General features: G+C 40.1%; 1 protein-coding gene across 2 annotated transcripts in view; it reads left to right on the forward strand.

Annotated features, from left to right (window-relative positions):
* The window catches only part of MYLK4 (myosin light chain kinase family member 4), an 83,994-nt gene that overhangs the window by 11,196 nt on the left and 51,505 nt on the right, over positions 1 to 21,293 (forward strand). Inside the window, exon 2 of one of the 2 annotated variants that reach the window (XM_040058086.1) lies at positions 3,023 to 3,278. In XM_040058086.1, coding sequence (XP_039914020.1) covers positions 3,023 to 3,278 — 256 coding nt within the window. Of the gene's footprint in view, positions 1 to 3,022; positions 3,279 to 9,692; positions 9,898 to 21,293 lie in introns of those variants that run through there. The other variant, XM_040058094.2, reaches the window with a different exon arrangement.

Below are 21,293 nucleotides of genomic sequence, written 5' to 3' on the forward strand. Positions count from 1 at the left end.
CTATTAAAAAACATCAACAACAACAACAAAAAATAGATTCAACCCAAACTCTTGTATTATGCAGAATGCAGGGCAGGTCGGCTTTCAGAGATGGGCACAGTAAGTGGTACCATTTGCATCCTAATTTACGACCCGAACTTGACCCATTGGTAATTCTTTCCACATTACATCTTGTTTTCTTTCTTAAAGTATATGTTTAGGTTTAATTATACACCGTGACATAATAGTTCCCAGCTTGTAAAATTCAGGTCAGTCTAATGTCAGCTGTAGTAGGAGGTAAACAAGTCTGGCTACTGGCTAACAGTACCCCCAGGCTTAAAATTTGAAAATGGCTGGTTAGAAAGTGGCCAACAGGTCGGAAATAAAATTTTTATTTGAACTGCTGATGGAGACCAAAGGACTGAGTTTGAAGCAAAGTGCTTTACAGCCCATCATGTAAACCTAGTTCTGACTGAAGAGATTACAATCTAAACCCAGATGCTGAAAGTGAAATGGGGTGTTTGTGGATTCTACCTTTCGGCTAGTACCTATTTGCGTGCCCATTTCTATTCGTGATCAATTTTAGAAACGTTGACTCTATTGTTTATATTTTTATAATGCAAATATATCCATTTGCTGCTATAGGGCAGAAAAAGCAGCAGGACCATGGGGATGCACTCCCTGTGCTTACAGCTAAGCAGTGCTTTTATGTGGTCTCCGAGTGTGTAAGTGAAGATGTTGTTCAGGAAGCGAGATATTTTGCTTGAAGTGAGCAATGGGCTTGCTGAAGGTGACCCAGAAAGTAGAAGAAAGTATCTCCCGGCCCAGAGCTGGGAAATGTAAATGACTGAGGGAAGGTTTTCACCCTCCTTTGGGGGAAATGGAGCTTCACACCATGTGAAGGTTATAGTTCCCCATTGCTCAGTGGTACATGACCAGGGTGAGATTTCTTCTCTGGAACTTCCGAGGAGGCACTTGCAAACAAATTTCACTTTCCTTTGTTCAGCTTTTTGTTTCAGGGATGTATTAAGATAATAATGGTGGAGAGGACAATCATGTTTGGACTCAATCCTAGTTTCTGCTTGGTAACAGAGCCCAGTAAGACATTTGAGCTTGCCATCCCATTAATATTTTCTCAGATAACTGACTCACTGGTGAGCTTGAAGAAACATGTCCTTTAATTAGGACATGTCATTCTCAGTAGATAGATGGCCACATTTGTGATCAAAGCATAGAAGATGATGTGCTCTTTGAAGAGCTATGTAGAGCCTGAATCAGCTTTCCTTGGTTGCAGTCTTGTCAGGCCACAAGGTCTTCACAGCCAGGTCACTCTAAATCACTGTGGGATTAGAGTAGCTGCAGACATGGAGGTAGCAGGAGGGCATCTGGAAACATCTCCTGTCTTTTTCTGACAGTTTTTGATTACATCTCATCATCCCTTGTCATGGAGTAGATCAAACGATCCGTAGAACAATGGCTCAAAGGTCAGACTGAGCTGTTGGGTATTTCACCTGCAATTGTCAAGTCTTTAAAAAAATCCACAAACCTGCTTTTGAGAAATGGGCAAAGAAAATCTCATAAAATCTTCTTTCAGCGGATGGCGATGGAAAGGGAGGGATGTCAGAGCTGTGAAAGCTGGTGAGAGATGCTAGAAGCAGCAGACTGGATGTTCTTACATACTGGACGCACGACTTCTTCAGATGACGAATGCCTTACAGACCCATAATTGTGTGCCTGCATCTCCCATATTAACAGCACAATCTACAACAACGTGGTAGCAGGAATCTCTCTGGAGAGCTTGTTTAAAAACTACAAGCTTACATGGTTCTTTGCTGTCCATCATCTTTAAATGTCAGCACTATCCAAGCATCTCCTGTGTCACATGGGGTAGTATGTGGCATCTTGCACATCTGGGAAGCTTGGAGGGCTAACTGTGGGGAGAGCAGTTACTTGGTATGGGTACACATTTGATATGCTGCACGTGCACAGATGTGGGGTCAAAACACTGAGGAACATTTTCTCTTGGAAGGTGTTTGGGTAAAAATAACATTTAATTGGGTCTTTGGTTATACACTGAAAGCTGTTTCTCTGTGCTGCCAGTGACTGTAGGGTTCTTAAGTTATATAAGTTCTTAATTACATCATATAATTTATGTTATTTATGCAAGTTAAATTAAAAACTATGAGCTGTGTAATGAGATTTAACAGATTCAGCTTTTTACAGCTAAGGCATTAGCACTGTCCTTCTGTGTCTGGGTTTCCAGTACAGTGAGGAGAGGGTTGCAATAACAGCAATAGAAATGTTTTGGTCCTCTGTTTCCTGGGTGTAGAAGGAGATGTTAAGTGAAATTTTAGAGCAGTTTCTCTTACTCTTTAAAAAAAGAAAAAATAGTTGTTCAGAAGGACATGTATTCCAAGAGTAGCCAAGTGATTACTTGAGGTGGAGACCCACAACCTGTCTGTGTAATAAAAGCCTTCTGCATAGAAGGATTGACTTGCAGTGGTCTTCAATCAATCCTACCATTAGACAAGCCTTCATGATCCTACATCCAGTATGTGCCAGGCACATCACAAGGACCTGCAGTGGAGAAGAACCCAGCTGAGGACTGTGCTCTTCTGCAGCCTTCAACAGAGGGCCAGAAGTTGCTACCATTTTGGCAACTACCTATTTTTGTGGTACAGGATAGCGGGAAGAGAGAGAAGAGGACTGTGTTAATGCCTGTACTATTTTGTTTAGTATTTAAAGTCTTTCTGGACTTAATAGCAGGTCCTTGCATATCATCTTGCTGGAACTGCAACAGAAAAAAAGATTATGTTGAGCAGCAGGGAACCACTGAGGTGAGTATTGGTCATGTAGCTTTCTTGAATTATCTGGTGTTCAGTGCAGAACAGTCTCTGTGAATTGGCAGTGCTGTGTGCTCTGTGTATTGGTTCAGCAAATATAAGGAGAGAGAGATGAAATATAAAGTGTATAAAATGGTAATTTTCTAAGCCAAAACGCATGAATAACACTAAGACCTCTTATTTGTCTTTCTTTTGTACAGCCAAGAAAGAGGAGAAATCAGAAGTTACGAGTGTTCGCTGGTTTATGAATCTAAGGTGGAGAGAACAGACAGTAGATTAACTGGACATAGTATGAAGCTACTTAAGATTAACAGGCTGGAAGAGATAAATACACGATTCAGCACAAGCAGACTAGAAAAAACAGCCTTTTTCCAGAGTGTGGAGAAAATGAAGATGACTAGAAGCTTTCAGGAAGAAAAATTCAGTGAATCAGATCCTGGAACAGAAGATAAAAAGGTAACTAATTAAACTAACTGCATAATTCATTTTGTTTTCCCAAAAGCACTGCCTCTTTCTTTTTTCAGATAGTTAAGGAGTTTACTTTGTATATTTCCCAGTAGACTTGAAGTTTTCATTATCATCTGTGAAAATGTATTGCAGCTGTGAGACTGTGTTAAGATCTGATTATTGAGAGACGCCTGTGCCCAAGTTAAGGTGCAAATGAGACTATATGCCAAAGTCAGTAGTATGGGTTTTATTTAATAATGAATTTGAGGTAGATAGAAAAGGAAAAGAGGAGAGGAAGAGAGACAGATGGAGTAGAGGCTAGTCACCACCTGTGGATCAAATGACATCCCACTGGCCTTTTTCACCCATGGCTTCTCAGTTGTGGAGGTCCCTGAGGTCATTCAAAACTTTTCACTATTTATATATCTTAGCAGAGAAATGAATTAACGTTCATTGGCTACACAGTTCTCTTATTCTATTGATTAAATGATTACCTCACTTTTAGTACTGATTAGTGCACATGCTCAGTCTTTTCTTTTGGGTCAGTGGGTTTCTTGAATTGTGCGTGGTTTCAATCTCCCCCTGTCAGAATTAATTCTTACCCAGGCAGAGCTGATTTCAGCACAGCTGCTGAGCTGGCTTTCCTTGTGGCCCATAAATTCTGCATTCTTTGTGTCCATTTTCAGTAACACATTCTTCTCCCCTGGCTTTGTTAAGGTCCTCCTCAGTCTGAGATAACACTCGGGCAATAGTAACATCGTTGTCTTATTTCAAGTTCTTGTCACAGTGGCTTAACTATTTGGGGGAGGGCTTTGGTGGTGGCAGATGCCATCTGTCCCATAACTTGGGGTGATCTTTGACTGGTGATATACATACAAACAGTTGCTTCTTTACCACACCTTGCCACACTGGGAATTTTTGTCTGGATGAAGTACTAAGTATGTGCTAACCAGATCTTGCCTCCACCAGGTCTGGAATTAGTGCCACACTGTTGTTCCTTTCTGTGCTTATCTTGTGGCAAAGTCCTTCTTTGGCCCTAACAGTATTTAGGACACGTAACTGTGATCTTTAGGTTCTTGCAGGCTGGTTAGAATCTTTAAATCTTTTGTGTTCAGAGAAGCAAGCATGTGTTGGTGTTCTGGCGTTTAATTACTACTGAACTTAATATTCAGAAATTGTAAAAGGGTCACGTGGTTCTTCAAAATCATAAGGTAAACATGGATCTTGTTGTATTCATGTTCTGAAAGCATTTGTCCTGTCTATCAGCTCTGGAGTTAGTGGAGACTGAATGAATCCCATGGAAAGAGCAGATTCCCCAGAGGAACTGAGGCAGCTTTGTGCTTTGCTCCCCACTGCCTGGTGAGCACAGCATGGTTACATGCTGTGTGTCACACTTGCAGGGCTGAGTGTTGTCAGTGTAGCTCTGTTCTCCACCTGCCTCCAGTAAGAATGGTGATGGGCATCATGGTATGAGGTCTCTGGTGGGAACATGACTGTGATCAGCCAAAATACATTTAGAAATAACAGCACATTTCCTTGTATTATGGTTTTTTTTCTATGCAAGAATCTAAAGGAAGCCGACACATCATTTAGATAGGAACTGAGAAAATCCACTTGCAGTAGGAGAATGAGAGATTAATTTTACATACCAGTTTGTGAAAAGACTTGAAAAATTTGTGCTGTGGCTGTTTGTATGCTGATTGTGCTGATATGGCAGAGCAGTTTTTCAAGTATTCGGAATATTTTTGTGCTCAGATGATACCCTGGAGCATTGGTGGAAAGTAAATTTCATGTTTCCACTTGTATTTTTAAATCAGGAAGTTGAATTTTTGAAACTCCTTAATCTGTTGAGTCACTTTAGTTCAAAATTATTCCAGTCTTCAGGAAGGTAGACATAGGAAGAGAACTTTATATTGAAACAAACAAATAATACCTCATATAAGTAGGATGTGTTTATTTTAGAGAGCTTAATTTAGTGTTACAGTGAAAATGAGAACTAAAGAATTGCCCACAATTAGGTGGTTGGAGTTTGGAAAATGTTATTCACTCTTTTAAGAGAGTATACTTCCAGTGTGAAAATAACAAACTGCATGAGTGATACAGCAAAAACTGCTGTTCCTGCCATGTAGCTCTTCCTGTGATCTTAAAGACCAGCAAAAGGACTGAGAGTTGCTTTGCCTGTGTTAATTTATCTTAGCTTGATGCTGAGTTTCAGATAGTAACTGAAGGTGGTTGGACTTTTTGCCAGTTTGTGCTGCAGAGTCTCTTAATTCATTGTCCTGATGTTTGCTTTTATAGTCTGATGGTTGGAACTGGCCCTTTTCTTAAGAGTGCTGTAAGAAAGGGTAGGGAGATTTTGGTGGTGCAGTAGAGGAGAAAGGAATACATTTAGAAGATGAGCAGCTGGTGGCTAGTTGCAAGCTGGAGAAATAGCTCGGCATTCCCATTTTAGCTCATCGGTCTCCTGGGAACAAGACTTCAAAGGTGAAAGACAATCTAACTGAACTCTGGTAATATACCTCACCAGAGTGAGCCTTCCAGATACATAAACATTAGTTATATTTCTCCTAAGCCTTTAAAACGTCACTGTCATACCGCTTGTTGTTTGTTTGGTTTGGGTTTGGGTTTGTTTTTGTTTTAGGAATTTCTCAGTGGGATAAAAAAATTGGGCCCTTAACTGTCTGTTAATATTGATAAAAGGAAAACCAAGACCTTCCCTTAAAAGGTCTTAGTGTGGTCTGCTGGCCTGAAGAGCAAATTTATTATACTGATCAGGAAAGCAAGGAAACAAGAGTATGTTGGCAGGAAATACAGTAAAATTTGCCCAGGTGTATGTGCTTGTGTATGTAATTTCTGCGGGTGAAGGTGAAAGCAATGAGAAAACATCCATTCACTTAAATGGGAGTGTGTTGGAGCTCAAGAGGCCGAATAGAGGTCAGTGGTCAACTATACTTGCAGGAGAAAACAGGTCTGAAACTACCTCATTGTAATTAAAGAAGAAAATGATCCACTTCCTCAAAACAACTATGTCTCTAGTTGCCTTTTTTTTTTTTTTTTTTTTTTAATAAAAGACGCAAACACAATTTTTGTCTTTCAGTACAGTATATTTTTGTAAAAAATCCGTAATCCTAAACACAATGTAGTAGTAGTAGAAGTAGTAGTAGTAATAATACCAATACCAATACCAATACCAATACCAATACCAATACCAATACCAATACCAATACCAATACCAATACCAGTACCAATACCAATACCAATACCAATACATTCATAGGTATTAAAGGAGTTCTATGGGAAGGAGGCCCCTCAATGGTTGACCCTCAATGATGACTCGTTGGTGCAGTGGAGAAGTTGTGCCATTGGTGCCCCCTAGATGGCACTCTTTGCCACTCCAGCTCCCCATCGCCCCCTTTCCTCTCGGACAGGATGGCAAAACGAGGGCTCGTGACAAAACTGCTCCTTATGTGTTTTACCCGTGCTTTGTTCAGACTGCCCGCTTGACTCCCATTTCTACTGCTGGCAGCACACGTTTCTTTGTATCTTGGCTAGGCTCTGTCTTCAGCGAACGTGAAGTTTTGCATCAGGTTATATGTTAGCAAGTAAGAGACATTTTGTTTTCATGTGTGAGAACCAACGTGAAATGAAAAGAAGACTGAAAATCCAAACCTGTCCTGACCCCTTGCACTGAACAGACACACGGAGATATCTGAAGGTGCGGGTTCAAGGGAGGGGGTGGTGCAGGGTGGGAACGAGCAGGTGTGATATGGTGAAAGAATTCCTTTTGACAACAGCGCAAGCTTATGCAAATGTAAATTGTGAAACTGCCACACAATTGACCCAGCTGCATTAGGTCCCCACGAGCTCCATGTTTTACACTTGGACTATTTTTGGTGGCCTAGCCAAAGCTGGGTATTGATCATCACACCTGCTGTCTCTTCCCTCTGGCTCTTACCTGGATAATATTTGGTGTCAGAATGCAATTCAAATTGTTTGATCTGGAATTGCTATCTGCAAAAAGTGTTCATGAAATTATTATCCAGTGTGGGTGAATAAAGAGGAGCCTGGAAGCTTCTATAGTTCTGAACATCACTGATACGAAACAACCAAGTTGTACTCCTGTGAATTGTGGAGCTGGGGTTTAAATACGAGTCACTGACCCTGAAGAAGATAATTTTACAGCATTTTCTATGCAAAGCTATCCTTCTGATGATATTCTGAAAACAGTTTATAAATATTTAGTTCAGCTAGAGCTATTGGATACCCTCGGTATTTGGTGTTCAATTAAACTAGGCCTGGGGATGGCTAATTGTCCTCTAATTCCCTGTTTCCTTTGAGCCTTCTTTCACCTCCTTCACCACCACCACCATTTATCTAGCAGTTACTTCCCTTTTAGGTTCTGTGCTGGAAATGACTCTGGTGGTAACAGTACTTTTACAAGTTCCTTTTTCCAGGGGAGGCCAGAGTCATGGCAGTATTTTGTAAAGAGAAAAAATGATCACTGTCACACAATTAACTCCAAATAACTCTCCTCTGGTCCCTAACACTGTTCAAGATATTGAGCTATATATTTCGACGGAAACCTATTTCTGGTTTTAGATTTTAGTCGAGAATGGCTTTTTAACAAAACCCTGCAAGGGACTCAGTACATTTGGAGTAAAACTTCTTAACTAATGAAGAAGATATCTAAACCCTCAAGGCTTTCTTAAGCCTTGAAATTGAAGCACCACGTCTAAAGCTTGCCTTGGTATGGTCAGGAAATTGGAAGTGGACTTCAGCCAAGTTTGGGTCCATTTTGTTTTACCAAGGGCCTTTTCAGCTTGCTTGGAATGCTGTCATGAGATACCGCACTGCCAACCTCAGCCTAGCACAGCTTTACAGAATATCCTTTTTGTGGTGCTCTCTTCACGTTCCAAGTTCACGGCACTCTCCTGTCATGTGGCAATGTGTGTGTATGATTCCGTGACTTCAGGTAGCTTTGTTTTATCTAATGTTACCTGCTCCCATGCTTGTGAGAATATATTCCTGTCTTTCTTAGAAAGAAAGAAGAGAATATCAACGCTTCCTGACTGAAAAAACCCCATCACTACACTGACCCTTACCAACATAACACCTATGTACAAACTCAAAGGTGTCTTGAGAGCACTCTGGAGTCACAGAAGTCAGAAGCTGACCGAGGAAAAGACAACAGTCACTAAAATTTTTTAATCTCATGACTTTTTTTTTTTTTTCCAAATGATGTCATGGTATTAGTAAATTGATTTGTGAATTTTAGCACTTGAGATTTCTGGTGTTCATATCCTTTGCTTATTCACCTCTGATCAGGTAAATACCCAAGCAGAGAAGAAATGACACTGTTTCTTCTTACATCTTCAGTGACTCATAGTGCACTGTAATTATGGGCAGCTGTTGCACGGGATGCATAATCCTTATATATACAGATTCCTTCCATAAATATAGACCTGAGACCTTATGTAATGGTTCTTCACAATCCTTGCAAATATCCTTAGCATATCCTTATTTATTAGACAATAAACCACAACATGCTGTGTTCCTCAGATTTTCCTTTTTGATCTCTAGAAATAAATTTCCTTGGGCTTATAGTGGAGCTGGTTGCAGGATTTGTTGTTGTTGTTGTTGTTGTTAAAGTTACTTACTATTTCCAGTTTTAATTCCTTGGTTTTTGTTGTTTAGAAATTTCCCAGGTTTTGTCTGCTTAAGCAAATATTTTCCATGGAGAATTTTCATCACATTGAATTGCTTGGGAAAATTCAACTAAAGCAGTCTATCTGCTTCTGGGAATTTTGGGGGAAAGAAGACACTTTTATGATAATATTGTGTGTTTCACATCCATGTCGTTGAAATAATTTGGCACCTTCCATCCTTTGTATCAGGGAATTGGTGGTCAGCAGGTGAGCAGATGCTGGATATGAAAGGGCAGACAGCTAGGACTCCCTTTCTGCACGGCGTTGGTTTGGAAATGGGAGCAATGGAGATACACTGCAAGCACAGGGACAGAAGGGACTGAAGACAGTAAAACTATGGCATTTCAAACTGACCTTTCCCTGCACACGCACCATGACATGTTAGGTTATTGCCTTGAATTTTTCTTTTTTCCATTTCTTATCTATTAAAAGGGGAAAAAAAAAAAGATTATCGATTGCCTGAGATGTTAACTGCAAATGGATTGTGCTAACAGTTTGCTTTCATTGGAGAAATTCTGGAATGTCAGAGTAATTGCCTTCAAGTGCACGCAATACACATCCCGTGTAGATCCCTGCACCTGTTTCATGCTTGTCAGTGATCCATCACTTCTTTTCCTTATAGGTTCAGGGAATGCGTTGAAGTGTGAGATGGGATCCTGCGGCGTGTCCGAGCCTTGTCTAGCTAGGTGGTACTTACAGAGCTGGGCAGGGTTTTGAGGGTGCCTGCCAAATTGCATCTGCTAGAGCAGGAGAACTGAGTTAATCAGATGATTAAAATTAAAGGGATGGATCTAATCCTGCAAAGAAATGCTGCCTGGATTGTAGATAATTTCTGCCTTTTGGCTGCATATCTCTGGCACACCTTGTGGACTGTGTTAAGCTGTGGAAGAAAGAAAGGGATCCCTGCACCTGGAAATGCACAGGTAGTAGATATACTTTTAATAAATTAGATACATTTCACTGCTCAGTCTCAGTATTGTTTAACTGGATGTTAAACTTGTGCTGCTTGTGTTTGGATATAGCCAGTTAAACCTATTTGTTTTTTCCTGGAGCGGCATTTATTTCTCTCTTTCATACTGGCAGTATCTAGGTCTGCCCGGCAGTGAACCCTAGACAGGTGATGTGCTTTTCAGGAAGGTGCATCTCTTCCCTAGCAGTGGGAAGGCTTTGTCTTGCCATTAAAACATCCTCTAGTGACCTCTACTGGGTGCAGTACAAGGGAGCGCCTCAAGGTTACGGTCCGTCGCCGTGGTGGGAGCAAGGTTGCCAGCCCTTCTTGCTGGGGGACTCAGAGATCCCTAGTAAGCCCCTTATTTTCCTGTTGTTGTCAAGTGAATGTAGCATTATGTCCCCAAAGAATTAGCATCACTTGTTATTACATCATGTTGCAAAGACAGTATGCATGTTTGCTGTGGTTTCCCAGAAAGTAATGCAGGGATGACCCATGATGTGGTAGCTTGAGAGTTTTTAGAATTCCTAACAGGAAACGTTACTTAAACAAAAGAAATAGATGAGTTTAGACAGACAAAAAGGAAGACACTTATTTCTAAAGTATCTCCAAGGGTGTAGATTGCTGAAATGCTTAGGATTTTAATTAGTTTGCTACAAAGGACATTTTTCATTCTTTCTTTGAAGAGAGCCACTTGCAGAATGTCAAAAGTGTTTTCTTGACAAAGGTTTGAGGTCTGAAAGGTCTGCAACCTTACTTGTACCCAGAATAATATCTGCAAGTGTATTCTTCTAGTATTATCAGCCAAAAGTCATGACGTATTTTGTGAATTTATAGCAGAATTTTTCACTCATAATGTGAGGACCTCACAGGGTAGTGATAAGGAGAATAATTGAAATATTGCTACATATATCAGCACTCAAAATTAATAAGATTCACAAAGAAATCACCTGGCAAATTTAAAAAAAAAAAAAATTGTTGTTGGTAGTTTGCATTTTGTCTGAAACTGATCCTGCACTCGCACCTGAGCTTTAAAAGGATTCACTCCTTTCTTTATGCCTAGCTCATTAAGATTTCTCATTTTCTCTTGAGTGAATTGTAATTTGAAACGGAAAATAAATTAATTTCATTTTTGTGTCCTTTTTGTTAATTTCCTTTCATTTGTATTTCACTTCTACTGTTTTGCTATGGTCAAATAAAGAAATAAATATTATTAAATATATTAATAAATAAAATTTATTTTCCAGTTTTTAAGACTCAAGGCCAGCATAATATATGGTATTTGGTACCAAGAGAATTGTATCCATTGCACTGTGAAGAAAACAGATTTTAAAATACCCTGAATTAAGACTACTAGATATTGTTTTGTAGTCCTTATCAGCACTAAAGTATTTTATCCTGAGTTTGGCATAAGGCAGAGCTCTTTGCCAGTTTTGTTGCACATAATGAACCCGCTTTTGAAATTCAGAGTGGTAATATCTGTCAGACTTTTCCACCCTCCTTTTTAAATTTTTTTTTTTTTTTTTATTGCTCTGCATGTGATACATTTGTTCTTTTGAGTTAAAAAGTCCTTCTTGAAGAAGTGCAAGCTTCTCAGGCTGTCTCCTAAGTCCTCATGCATAGAAAGGTGGCATGGACTCACAAGTATTCCAAGGGCAGGGCAAATGTCCTTTCCAGGAACTGGAAGTAGGGCTGGGCTCAAGCAGGGACTCCTGGGTAATTGGAATCCTTAGCTTTGGGAGGAAAGGAGCCAACAGCTGCCTGAAACCAAGATTGTTGTGTCATCTCAGGACCCCATGGCATTTCCATTCCAGAATCATTCTTTGCTCTTCCTTTCTAGAGAAGCATTGCTGTCAATTGCAAGAAAACAGTTCCTAGAGATCCCTTGTCCCTGTGCATGCTCATACATGTCCCATAGCTCTCAGACCTGTGAAGGTTTGGACTGCTGTCATGAGAAAGGCTGGTGATCTCCACCAGCATATTTTGAGAATGTTTTTTTCCTTGAACTCCCAAAGTGAGGAAAAAAGGGGGATCAGAGCAAAGGAGCTTTGTGGGTCTTGCTCATTTTTCTGTGGTTCTGGTGAAAATATGAGTTTGGCTTCCTGAGAGAGTATATAGGAACAGCGCTGCCCTTTGTTCGTGATGCTCCTTCCCCAAAGAAGTGCTAATTGAGAAAGAAGGCTTAGAGTTATAACAAGTAACTAGCACTAAATCAATTTTGTTTCCGTGTGTGATACTAGAGCAGAACACTACTGCCAGTGGGAAGTAACTGGACTGTTGGTGAGCCTGTGTTTGATCAGCAGGTTGTGAAGGGCCTTTGGTAATAATTAACGTGTGTTATTATGAGCAAGCAGAGTCCCTAACTGGGATTGTGTGAGGCTTAGTACAGGTCGGATCCACCCCACAAAATTAGTTGTCAGAACAGTTAGATAAGGGAGAAGTGAAATGGCATGGATGAAGACTATGCTGAGGTCATGCTCTCAGTCAGGGACATCTGTGCTGAGACATCTGCAATATGGAAATGAAATTGCTGACTCTCTGTCTGGTGTCCTCTTTACGTGGCTATATGCTGAGATCTGAGGGGAGGCATGCCTCGGAACCCTCAGCCTGCTGGATCCCAGCCATTTAATGGCTGCTGATTGATTACTCCGCAAAGCTCCTGCACACATTTGGCTCCGGATCTAAAATTTCAAAAATCTGTGGCATCTTCTAGACCTTGGCTTTATTTTTCTGGTGTTTGTTTGCATACAATTCACTTTTTCCTCACCCTGTTAATTCTCTTTGATTTTTATTTAGATCCTATGAATACCGTGGTTAGAGGCTTATTGTAACCTTTGGAATATATGATCTGAAAATCAGATCCGTTTCAGTACAGCAAAGGCATATAGATTTTTCTGTGTAAAAGATGTTGCTTCTTGTCTATCTTCCCTTAAAAACTTCTTTTTGCACAGCTTAGCAAAGAATTCTTTTGGTCATGATCATTCAGAGGTGTCTTGTTACAGATTACCTACCCAACCAATTTGTAATATAGACGGAGGTCTGGGGAGAGACATTCAGACTGTCCCTGTGACCTTTCTCTTCTGGCATCCTTGTGCAATGTCTTGTGGACACATTTAGCAGAAGTCACGGTGCAGTAAAAGTGACTTTCCATCACTGAGTGTGGCATGAGAATTCCAAACAAGGGCCCTTGCATGGGAGAGGTCACATTCCTGTTACCTTGAAGGGAAACCTCACATGTAAGGAGCATTTTAAGGGGTTCAGTATCTTCATTTTTCCCTTTATATGGACAACCACCTGATGTAATCCCTGGTGTTTGGTCCTTCTGTGTTTGCTGGAAATTTTTTTTTAACTCTCCCAGGTTAAGGAAATTGCTTAATTATTTATAATGAAAACGTAAGTTAGGCATGCATTTTATAGTATGTAAGGGAGGATTTTTTTTTTCAAGTAATGTGTAGGCAGGTACTTTTAAGTGCTTATTTGACATTTACAAATTAAATTCTTGAGAGAAATTAAAGTGAGGCTTTATAATATGACCTCAGGCTAAAGAAAATGCATGGGATGTGGTTATAGTACATGTAAATTAAATTGTTATTGGCAATAAAAAAAAGTATTCTTCCATAGTTCCCTGTCTTCAAGGCTAACTAAGCAGACATGCAAGTACACGCTATCTCCCTAACAACATGCCTGGACTAAACAGTGATAGACCAGATATGTGAGCAGATAGGTTTAATTTCAGTTATGATCCTACCTAGTTATGACTCTGTCTAGTCTACCTCATATCTTAAATAATGACTGTAGTTGAAGATGGTAGAGAAACTCTCGGCCTTTAAACTTAACTATTTTGCAGGGAGACAACAAGGGGTGGGGTGATTTTTCTCTTGACCTTTGGTGCTCCCATAGCCCTTATTATCATCACTACATTTTAAAGGACATGTTCACAAAAGGAATTATTGATTTATCAAATCAAACATGTTCTGCTGTCTTTCTGAAGTACACCCATGTTTGGTAATTCTAGATCTGGAGCAATTGTCTAAAGCCTCTTGGTCTTGCATGTTTTAGACCATAATAGAGGCATCCTACATTCTCCTATTTATACCTACCCTATGTATTTCTTCCAACTCCTATCTTGGCAGGATTTTATAATGGTTTTGTAAGAAGCCTATTCTGTAAGAAAAGAAATGTACAGTAAAGATATGTAAGTTGATGGTGAGATCTTTAAAAGAGCTTGGGCGTCTAAACATGACTTCATATAGTATTAGTAGAATGGAAGAATGTACAAAATTCAGATTAGGACAAGTGAGTAGGACAAATTGACTAAAATGATTATTTTTCTATTTTAGTCACTTATAATTAATTAAGCTGTCCTTTTTTCATATTCTAGTCCCTAAAATGCATCTTTCCAGCATTACATCCAAGTATTTTTAATCTCCCTTGTCTATGCACTTCATTTTTAGTTCTATAATCATTCGCTGTCTGTTAAAGCAGAAAAACGTGAAAAGGCATGAACTTATCCAAAAACTTAAATTGGGCAGGTTTTCGAAAGCATTTTCTCTTCCTTTTACTGATTCAACATGCAACTACTGCCTCTCCTGTCATTGCTAGTTATTTGGCTTGTTAAACACAGTATTTTGCAACACTTTTCTTACTTAAGGAGAACATCTTGTGCACTTAATGCTGCATAAAACTTGCACTATGATTTTTTCATCAGGCAGCTACTCCAGAGAATAGGCATGAAAATCTAGCTTGGAATTCTAGCTGCCACCGATTGCCAACAGATGGATTCAAAATGTTTGAGGGCCAGCAGGGGACTTGTAAAGAAAGCTTGTGCGATACACTATACCTGCTCACACTGTGCTTTACAAGGTCCCCCTGATTTGTTAGCAGCAATTTCATGGATGGCTAGATATTTCAGGAGCCAGCTCAGGATGAGAATTTGCTCCTTATATCCTCAGACAGCACAAAGTTTAAGTGTATCAGAGATTGTTTATGGTCACTGTGAGTGACAGTTTTCACATCAGAGACACGACAGTCTAAGTAGACAGGCAGTTATGAAACTGAGTGGAGAAGCAGGGGCTTAGAAGGATGGAAATAAGCATCCAAGGTCACCCAACAGATCTGTTACAGAAGCAGGGCTGAATGTCAGACTTTCTGACTTCCAGACTGGGGCCTGAGTCATGCTGCTACTGCAGCGGGACCCCCTTGCCCCCTTGCAATGAAAGAAATGTCTTGGTTATCACGCCTGTTTCTTATATCTGGAACTGTATTCTCTGAGACACATTGTATGAAAGCCTTCATGTTATCAGCTAGCATTTGCCAAGTATGTGGGAGATACTTTTCCCCCCAGGAATTTCATGTGACTGCAGTAGAGAATATTGGCTTCTTAGCTGTCTCTGAGTTCCAAAATCAGTGGAATGCATAATTGAAGGAATATGGATTGGCAATAATTATTAAAGCTCTATTTCCATGTCTGCAAATCCTCCTATAGTTCCCAGGATCATCTGGAATCATACTCTTAATGTATGCAGTGTCTGGAGCTATGAATTTTCCAAAATGTTCAGCAGACACCAAGGAAAAAATTAGACACTTAAAAATAACCTCCCCTCGGCATTATCTTTCAATAACATTTGACTTTAGAAACTGCATTTTGTCTTTTACCTTGGAAATCATATAAAGACCCATCAATGCAAGGGAAGTCAAGAAGAAGAGAAATGCAATTCTGTAGTGTTACAAACAACTTTTATCAGCATGAATTTGGAATGAGAATTAATTTGTCAAAGGAAGCACTGAAGTTTATGCCAAGCAAGTGCTTTCTGCAAGGAAAAACCCTACAAAAAACCCCCTGCTTTGGAGCATTTGTTTATCCATTGTTGAATATCTGTCCTGGTTTATTTTTCCCTCAGCTTTTAAAAGCATGCTTTGTTTGGTCTTTGTGGTACTCCATGTAGCTCAAAAGATTCTTTCAGTATTAGAAAGAACTATCTGAAATGAAACAATAACTTTCTGAACTACGTAAGATATTTAATGTCCTGCTCTCTGTTTGTCAATTATAATTGCAAATGAGCAAGTACTGTTTGTTCCAGTGGAAAGATGGGATTTTCTACCTTCCAGTAAGCCCAAATGACATGCTAAAGGATATGGCCAGAGATGCTTCTCCAAGTGGGTGGTCTCAGATTGCACATTATTTACAGTGAGTCTCTTCACATACTTGAAGTTAAGCATGTACAGAAATGCTTTGTTAGATCAGGTTGCTGGGCATCTTGTATTCCTTTACATTGAGGTTGTCCGAGCATATATCCAGTGGAAAATTGCATATTAAAGGAGCTCATATTCTGTGTATAAAGATAAAGGAAGGGAGAATGACACAACAAAGCAGTAACATTATTGTTCAGTGAATTTGTTTTTGTAGCTAGCCTGTGCTTGACAAGGGTGATGCTTTAATCACAACAGAGCAATTTTTCAATCTTCATTCTGCAGGGTTTGGTCTCTGTTAGGATTTTGCTGTACCATGGATTGTGTGATAAGTCTTCAGTTGCTGATTCCTTGAAATAGGTTAAAGTGCATAAGAACAAAGAGAAAAGTAAAAGATAAATCGGAGGAGTGAAGAAAAGCTGGGCCCTTTTCAATTTACTTTCAGTTTTTCAGATACTTGTATTACTTGTCGTTTACAAAAGTTCTCAAATTGAGTCAAACAAGGCCAAACTCCTTTGGTGTTATTCTGGTTGACACAAGCCAAGAATTGGTCTGCTGTATTTCACTTACCGGAAAACACAGAAACCTGCATTGGGATGATCCCCCTTCCATATCAAAAACCATAACTTCAGTGTATAAAATGGTGTGTTTTAGATAAAACTTGCCCAGCTGCCACTGATTCATTGTCAGAAGTGTGGTCAAGTGGGAGTTTCAGATGGGTACTTGAAATGTAAATTCTTCGGTTTATGAAGCTCCTAGAGGTTTTTTTAAATACATTGGGAATTAGCTGAGCTCATTTGTCTTTATTTTTTTCCAGTGCTTTCATATTTATTTCCCCTGTAAGTGGCCCACCACCTCTGTTTTGTGAGCATTGGCTGTTCCTTCTAATATTCGTATCAGTAGGACTCCTACAGTATGGGAGACAGGAACGCAAACACCCCTCCACTGTCTGAGCATCAGTTTAAAATCAGCAATGAATACAGTATGTATGCACTGCTATCTGATTGAATGTGGTGGGCTAGAAAATGTTTGAAAGATTGTCCCCAGTAATGCTTCTCTGAATGTAATGAAATGAGAGAAGAAAATTACATTCAGATGAGCTGTGATTTATGGATTACATAGTACGTAAACCTTCTGTCTTGGTTTGAAAAAACAGGTATCTGCTAGGGAGAGGCAGGGCCTCTCTAGGAATGGGGAATTCCAATCCCTTCCCTCCAAGTTATTATAATTTGGAAGATTAAAAAGGCTTTGCAGTCAGAGCTATGGGAAAAGGAATAACAGTCCTTTACTAGTACATATAACAGGACAAACAAACAACAACAGCAATAATAATAATAAACAGAACCAAGAACCCCGAGGGGGCTTTGTCTCACAAGTCCCGGGCAGTCTGATCTCTTAGGACCCCGAGAGCACCAAACCGAAACGGTGGAAACTCGGGGGCTGATGGCTGGAAGCGGTGGGTTGTCCCGGCAGGCAGGGGGTGTCCTGGCAGGCAAAGTGAGCAGTGCTGGAGAAGCTGCGACGGCTGGACCGGGGCTGACCCAGCTCCAGCAGGGCAGGCGAGGGGCTCTGAATTCCTGGGCGCTCCAGCAGATAGAATTCCCAGGACCGGACCCTCTGTTAACACTGGACTCCTCACGCAGGCAGCAGTCGCCCGACCGTCCTCTCCGAAACCGAAAGCAGAAGCAGCCACCCTCATCTCCCGGAGCCCCCGAGCCTTTTCCTTCCCCTCAAACTAAGTGATCTACTTCTTTTGTGTGGGTCAAGTACCCTTTAAGCATCAGTATTTAGTCTCTTAGCAACTTATTGGGGGGGGGTGGGGGTGGGGGTGGAATTTTATAGGAAAACTTAACCCCCAACACCTTCAGATCTAGAGACTTTTCTTTTTATTAGGAACCTCGTATTTTTTTTTTAAACAGATCCTAATCTTAATGCAGGTTAGGATTAAAATCCTACCTTTGTTTTCTAGAAAAAACCTGAGATTTTCATGAGTTGCCAAAATAGGCCTTCCATTGTGTCCCCATCACCATAGCTGTTGTTAGCTTCCCAGTGTTCAGGGAGAATTCTGCAAGACCAGTACGAGAGGCAAGCTGACATGCAAAATCTGACAGTTGCTCTGCTTGGAATGAGTTGAAACAAGACTAAGTTTGTCCTCAGCAAAGACAAGTCCTCACCAATTAGCTATGGGTGTTTTTCAAATGCTTTACAAGTGATATTTCATTTCTGTCTCACCTCACATCCTGCATCCTAGGTAACTTGCCTGCAGTATTTTTTTCTTTTCTTTTGAGGCTGATAAAGAGCAACTACAGTTCACAGTGACCTCCAGTGGTGAAAACCCTCTTCTGGAAGAAGAACAGAGATAATACCCAATTTTGTCTGAAAGTCATGCTTCAGAGAGTTTAGCTGATGCAGCTTCACATCTATACAGCATAATACATTCTAATTTATCATGTTTTGTGCTGTGTTTCTGTTGTTGCTTTTTAAAAAAAATAAAAGAAGAAATCTTTCTTTTTTTTCCCTCTTTCTTGTTTCAGAATCTTTTTACTTTTTGGGTTGACAGTAGTTGACAATGGAGCCGTATTGTATATGAGCTGTGAAGCTTTGCTTGATTAGGTGTCTCTTGGTATAATGGCATTAGATCAGTTCTGTTCTTCTTTTCCTTAGAAATCTTGATTTTTTTAATAGTCTGCTCAATGCTTATAATTTCTTTAAAGCTTCTTCTGCATCTTTCTTTCTGTCTTTTCCATCTATTTACATATGTTGTTAATTGAGGACTTTTTCCATTTTACTTAAGGTGGTTTCTTCAGCGATCTGTGCTGAGAGTTCATTCTACAAAGGTTTAGCCATCTGGATAGCCTAGACCCCACAAATAGTATGAAAGAGTAGATTTTTGGGATTGATGATGCTGAGATGTGCCATTGAGAGTGAAGGGAAAATGTTCCCATATTCTTCAAGGCAGAATATACCTTTTTGCTTTAGGGTCCCTCATAGCGATTTGAAGAATATTTGTCTTTGCCTACACTGGATTCTGTACTATGGGCAGCACAGAATAACCTGCATTCTTCACTTCCACTTCTCAGCATTACTGACCTTTACCTGTAGAAAATAGACAGCTATCTTCAGGAATGCAAATAGAGCTGGATTCTACCAAGAGCAGCCTAGATGTCAGGTCATTTGTGGTTTTACAGGGGTGAAGAGGGAATTTTTGGGGTTAATAAATAGGATGACCCAGGAATCACTTGCCTTTCCCAGATGATTTCCATTCTTTTGCACTTCATATGCCAAGTAAATGTGCTCTGTTCTAGACATGCAAGGGATCAGAAATCAGCAGGCCTAAGAGAGCTGCTGTGAATGTAAATCCAGATGTACATTACTTGAATGGGCACATTCTGAGTTGCCAATATGGTTATACTGAGAGTTGCCTTTTCCTAGGAATATCTAGATAAACAGAATGAAACCCAAACAGGCATGAAGGTCAGGTTTCAGAACTTGCACAGTCTTGTCTGCTGATTTTCTAAACTAAGTTTTGCTGATTATTATGGATCTTTCATTCTCATGGACTTTCTTTGAACCTCTGAGATGGTATTTGAGAGGTTGTTGGAGTGCCTTGTCTTCCTCTGGATAGACTAGCATTTGGAAAATGAATGGAACAATTAAACAACACAGCAGCTCACTGAAAGATAGAGCACAAAATATTCTACTACAAACTGTGCTTGAGCTGGCTATTCTCTAAATCCTTCCCAAATGGATCAGTTGGGTGCTGTTGTATTTCCTTTACGGGGGTTTGCTGTACCTTTGCCACTACCCCAGTGACTGACAGTGAAGATACTGTTGTCATTGTAAAAGAAAAGGGTGTGTTGACCACATTTCTGTACTCCTTACTCTGGGCTGCAAGTGGGAAACTGTGCTTGTAAATAAGAATATTCAAATCCTATAGGGAGGGAGATGGGGGTCATGCTGGCAAGGTGTTTCCTAGCTTCCTGGGAATCTCCCTGTAGCCTACTCCTCGTGAGCCCTGTAAATATCTAGAATTCAAATGCATATTTTCTCAGAGCTGTAAAATTGTATTAAAATAGTCCTTTCATCTTAGAGTCCAGGCCAGCAAAAAAAGCGAGGCTCAGATTGGAGTTTTGGTGATAGACATAACCGTGGATGGTTCTGCTGTGTCAGGCATGTACTACTCTCTGTAAGGTTTCACTGGTAATCTCTGGGCAGTGGAACACAGACATCAGGTTTCATGCCTTTCTGAGAGACCATGGACTGCTAAAGAGATGCTGATGGTGTCAGAGCAGCTTGAAAAGTTAGAAGTCTGTAGTTGTCAGCAGAACAGCAGGTGTTGTAATGACAAAGGTTCAGACCTATGACATGAGATGTCGTGGTGCAATGGCTGTAGCAGGCTCTGCTCTTCTGGCTTATAAATCATTAACACCAAAGCTAACTGGGAACTGAAGTACCTGCAGATGATGATGAGTCCTGTGGGCTTATGAGACTTTCTAATTGTGGTGTTCAGTGATATGAATGTTAACTATAATGAGTCCACCTCTCCCCAATTGTTTCTGCTCCTTAAATGGCTCCAGTCATATTTCTTTATCCCTGCTAATAATAGATGGAATTTACAGATGGCTCATATGCCAAGGACTTAATACCGAGCACTGTGAAAATGTGTCATAGCTTCAAACCATAGTTTTGGATATTCTCCATGAACCTACTTGTGCCAGTAACTACCAGAAGTGCTTCCTAAGGACAATGGTGTTTCCTTTTTTGGTTCAGCACTGGTAGGCATCTTGACAATGAATTGCTTTCTGAGTGATTCTTGAAAACCACAAGATAATTTTTAGGAACTAGTGCAAACTAATTAGAATACACAATTATAAGCTGCTCATCCTATCTTAAAATCTACAGATCTGTGGCTTTGTGTATTAGCTCAAGAAAAAAAGGTAAAGCTGCTTCTGTGCACCAATGTTACTTCCCAGCTCAAGATGAAGAAGGGCAGAAACAAGATTTGTGCTTCCAGATAAGGAATGAATGATATCACTATAAAGAGAATTTCTGATGCCTTCCTTAGAAACTTGTATCTATCCCACCTTGGATGAAGGAAAGCTGAGATGCAAGCCACTGAAGCTCTTTGAAAAGTAAAGGCATTTGCAGGGTTCCATGTTTCAAATGACAATTATATTTACC

Source organism: Hirundo rustica, chromosome 1 (genome assembly GCF_015227805.2).
Source record: "Hirundo rustica isolate bHirRus1 chromosome 1, bHirRus1.pri.v3, whole genome shotgun sequence".
In the NCBI taxonomy this organism is placed as follows: Eukaryota; Metazoa; Chordata; class Aves; order Passeriformes; family Hirundinidae; genus Hirundo; species Hirundo rustica.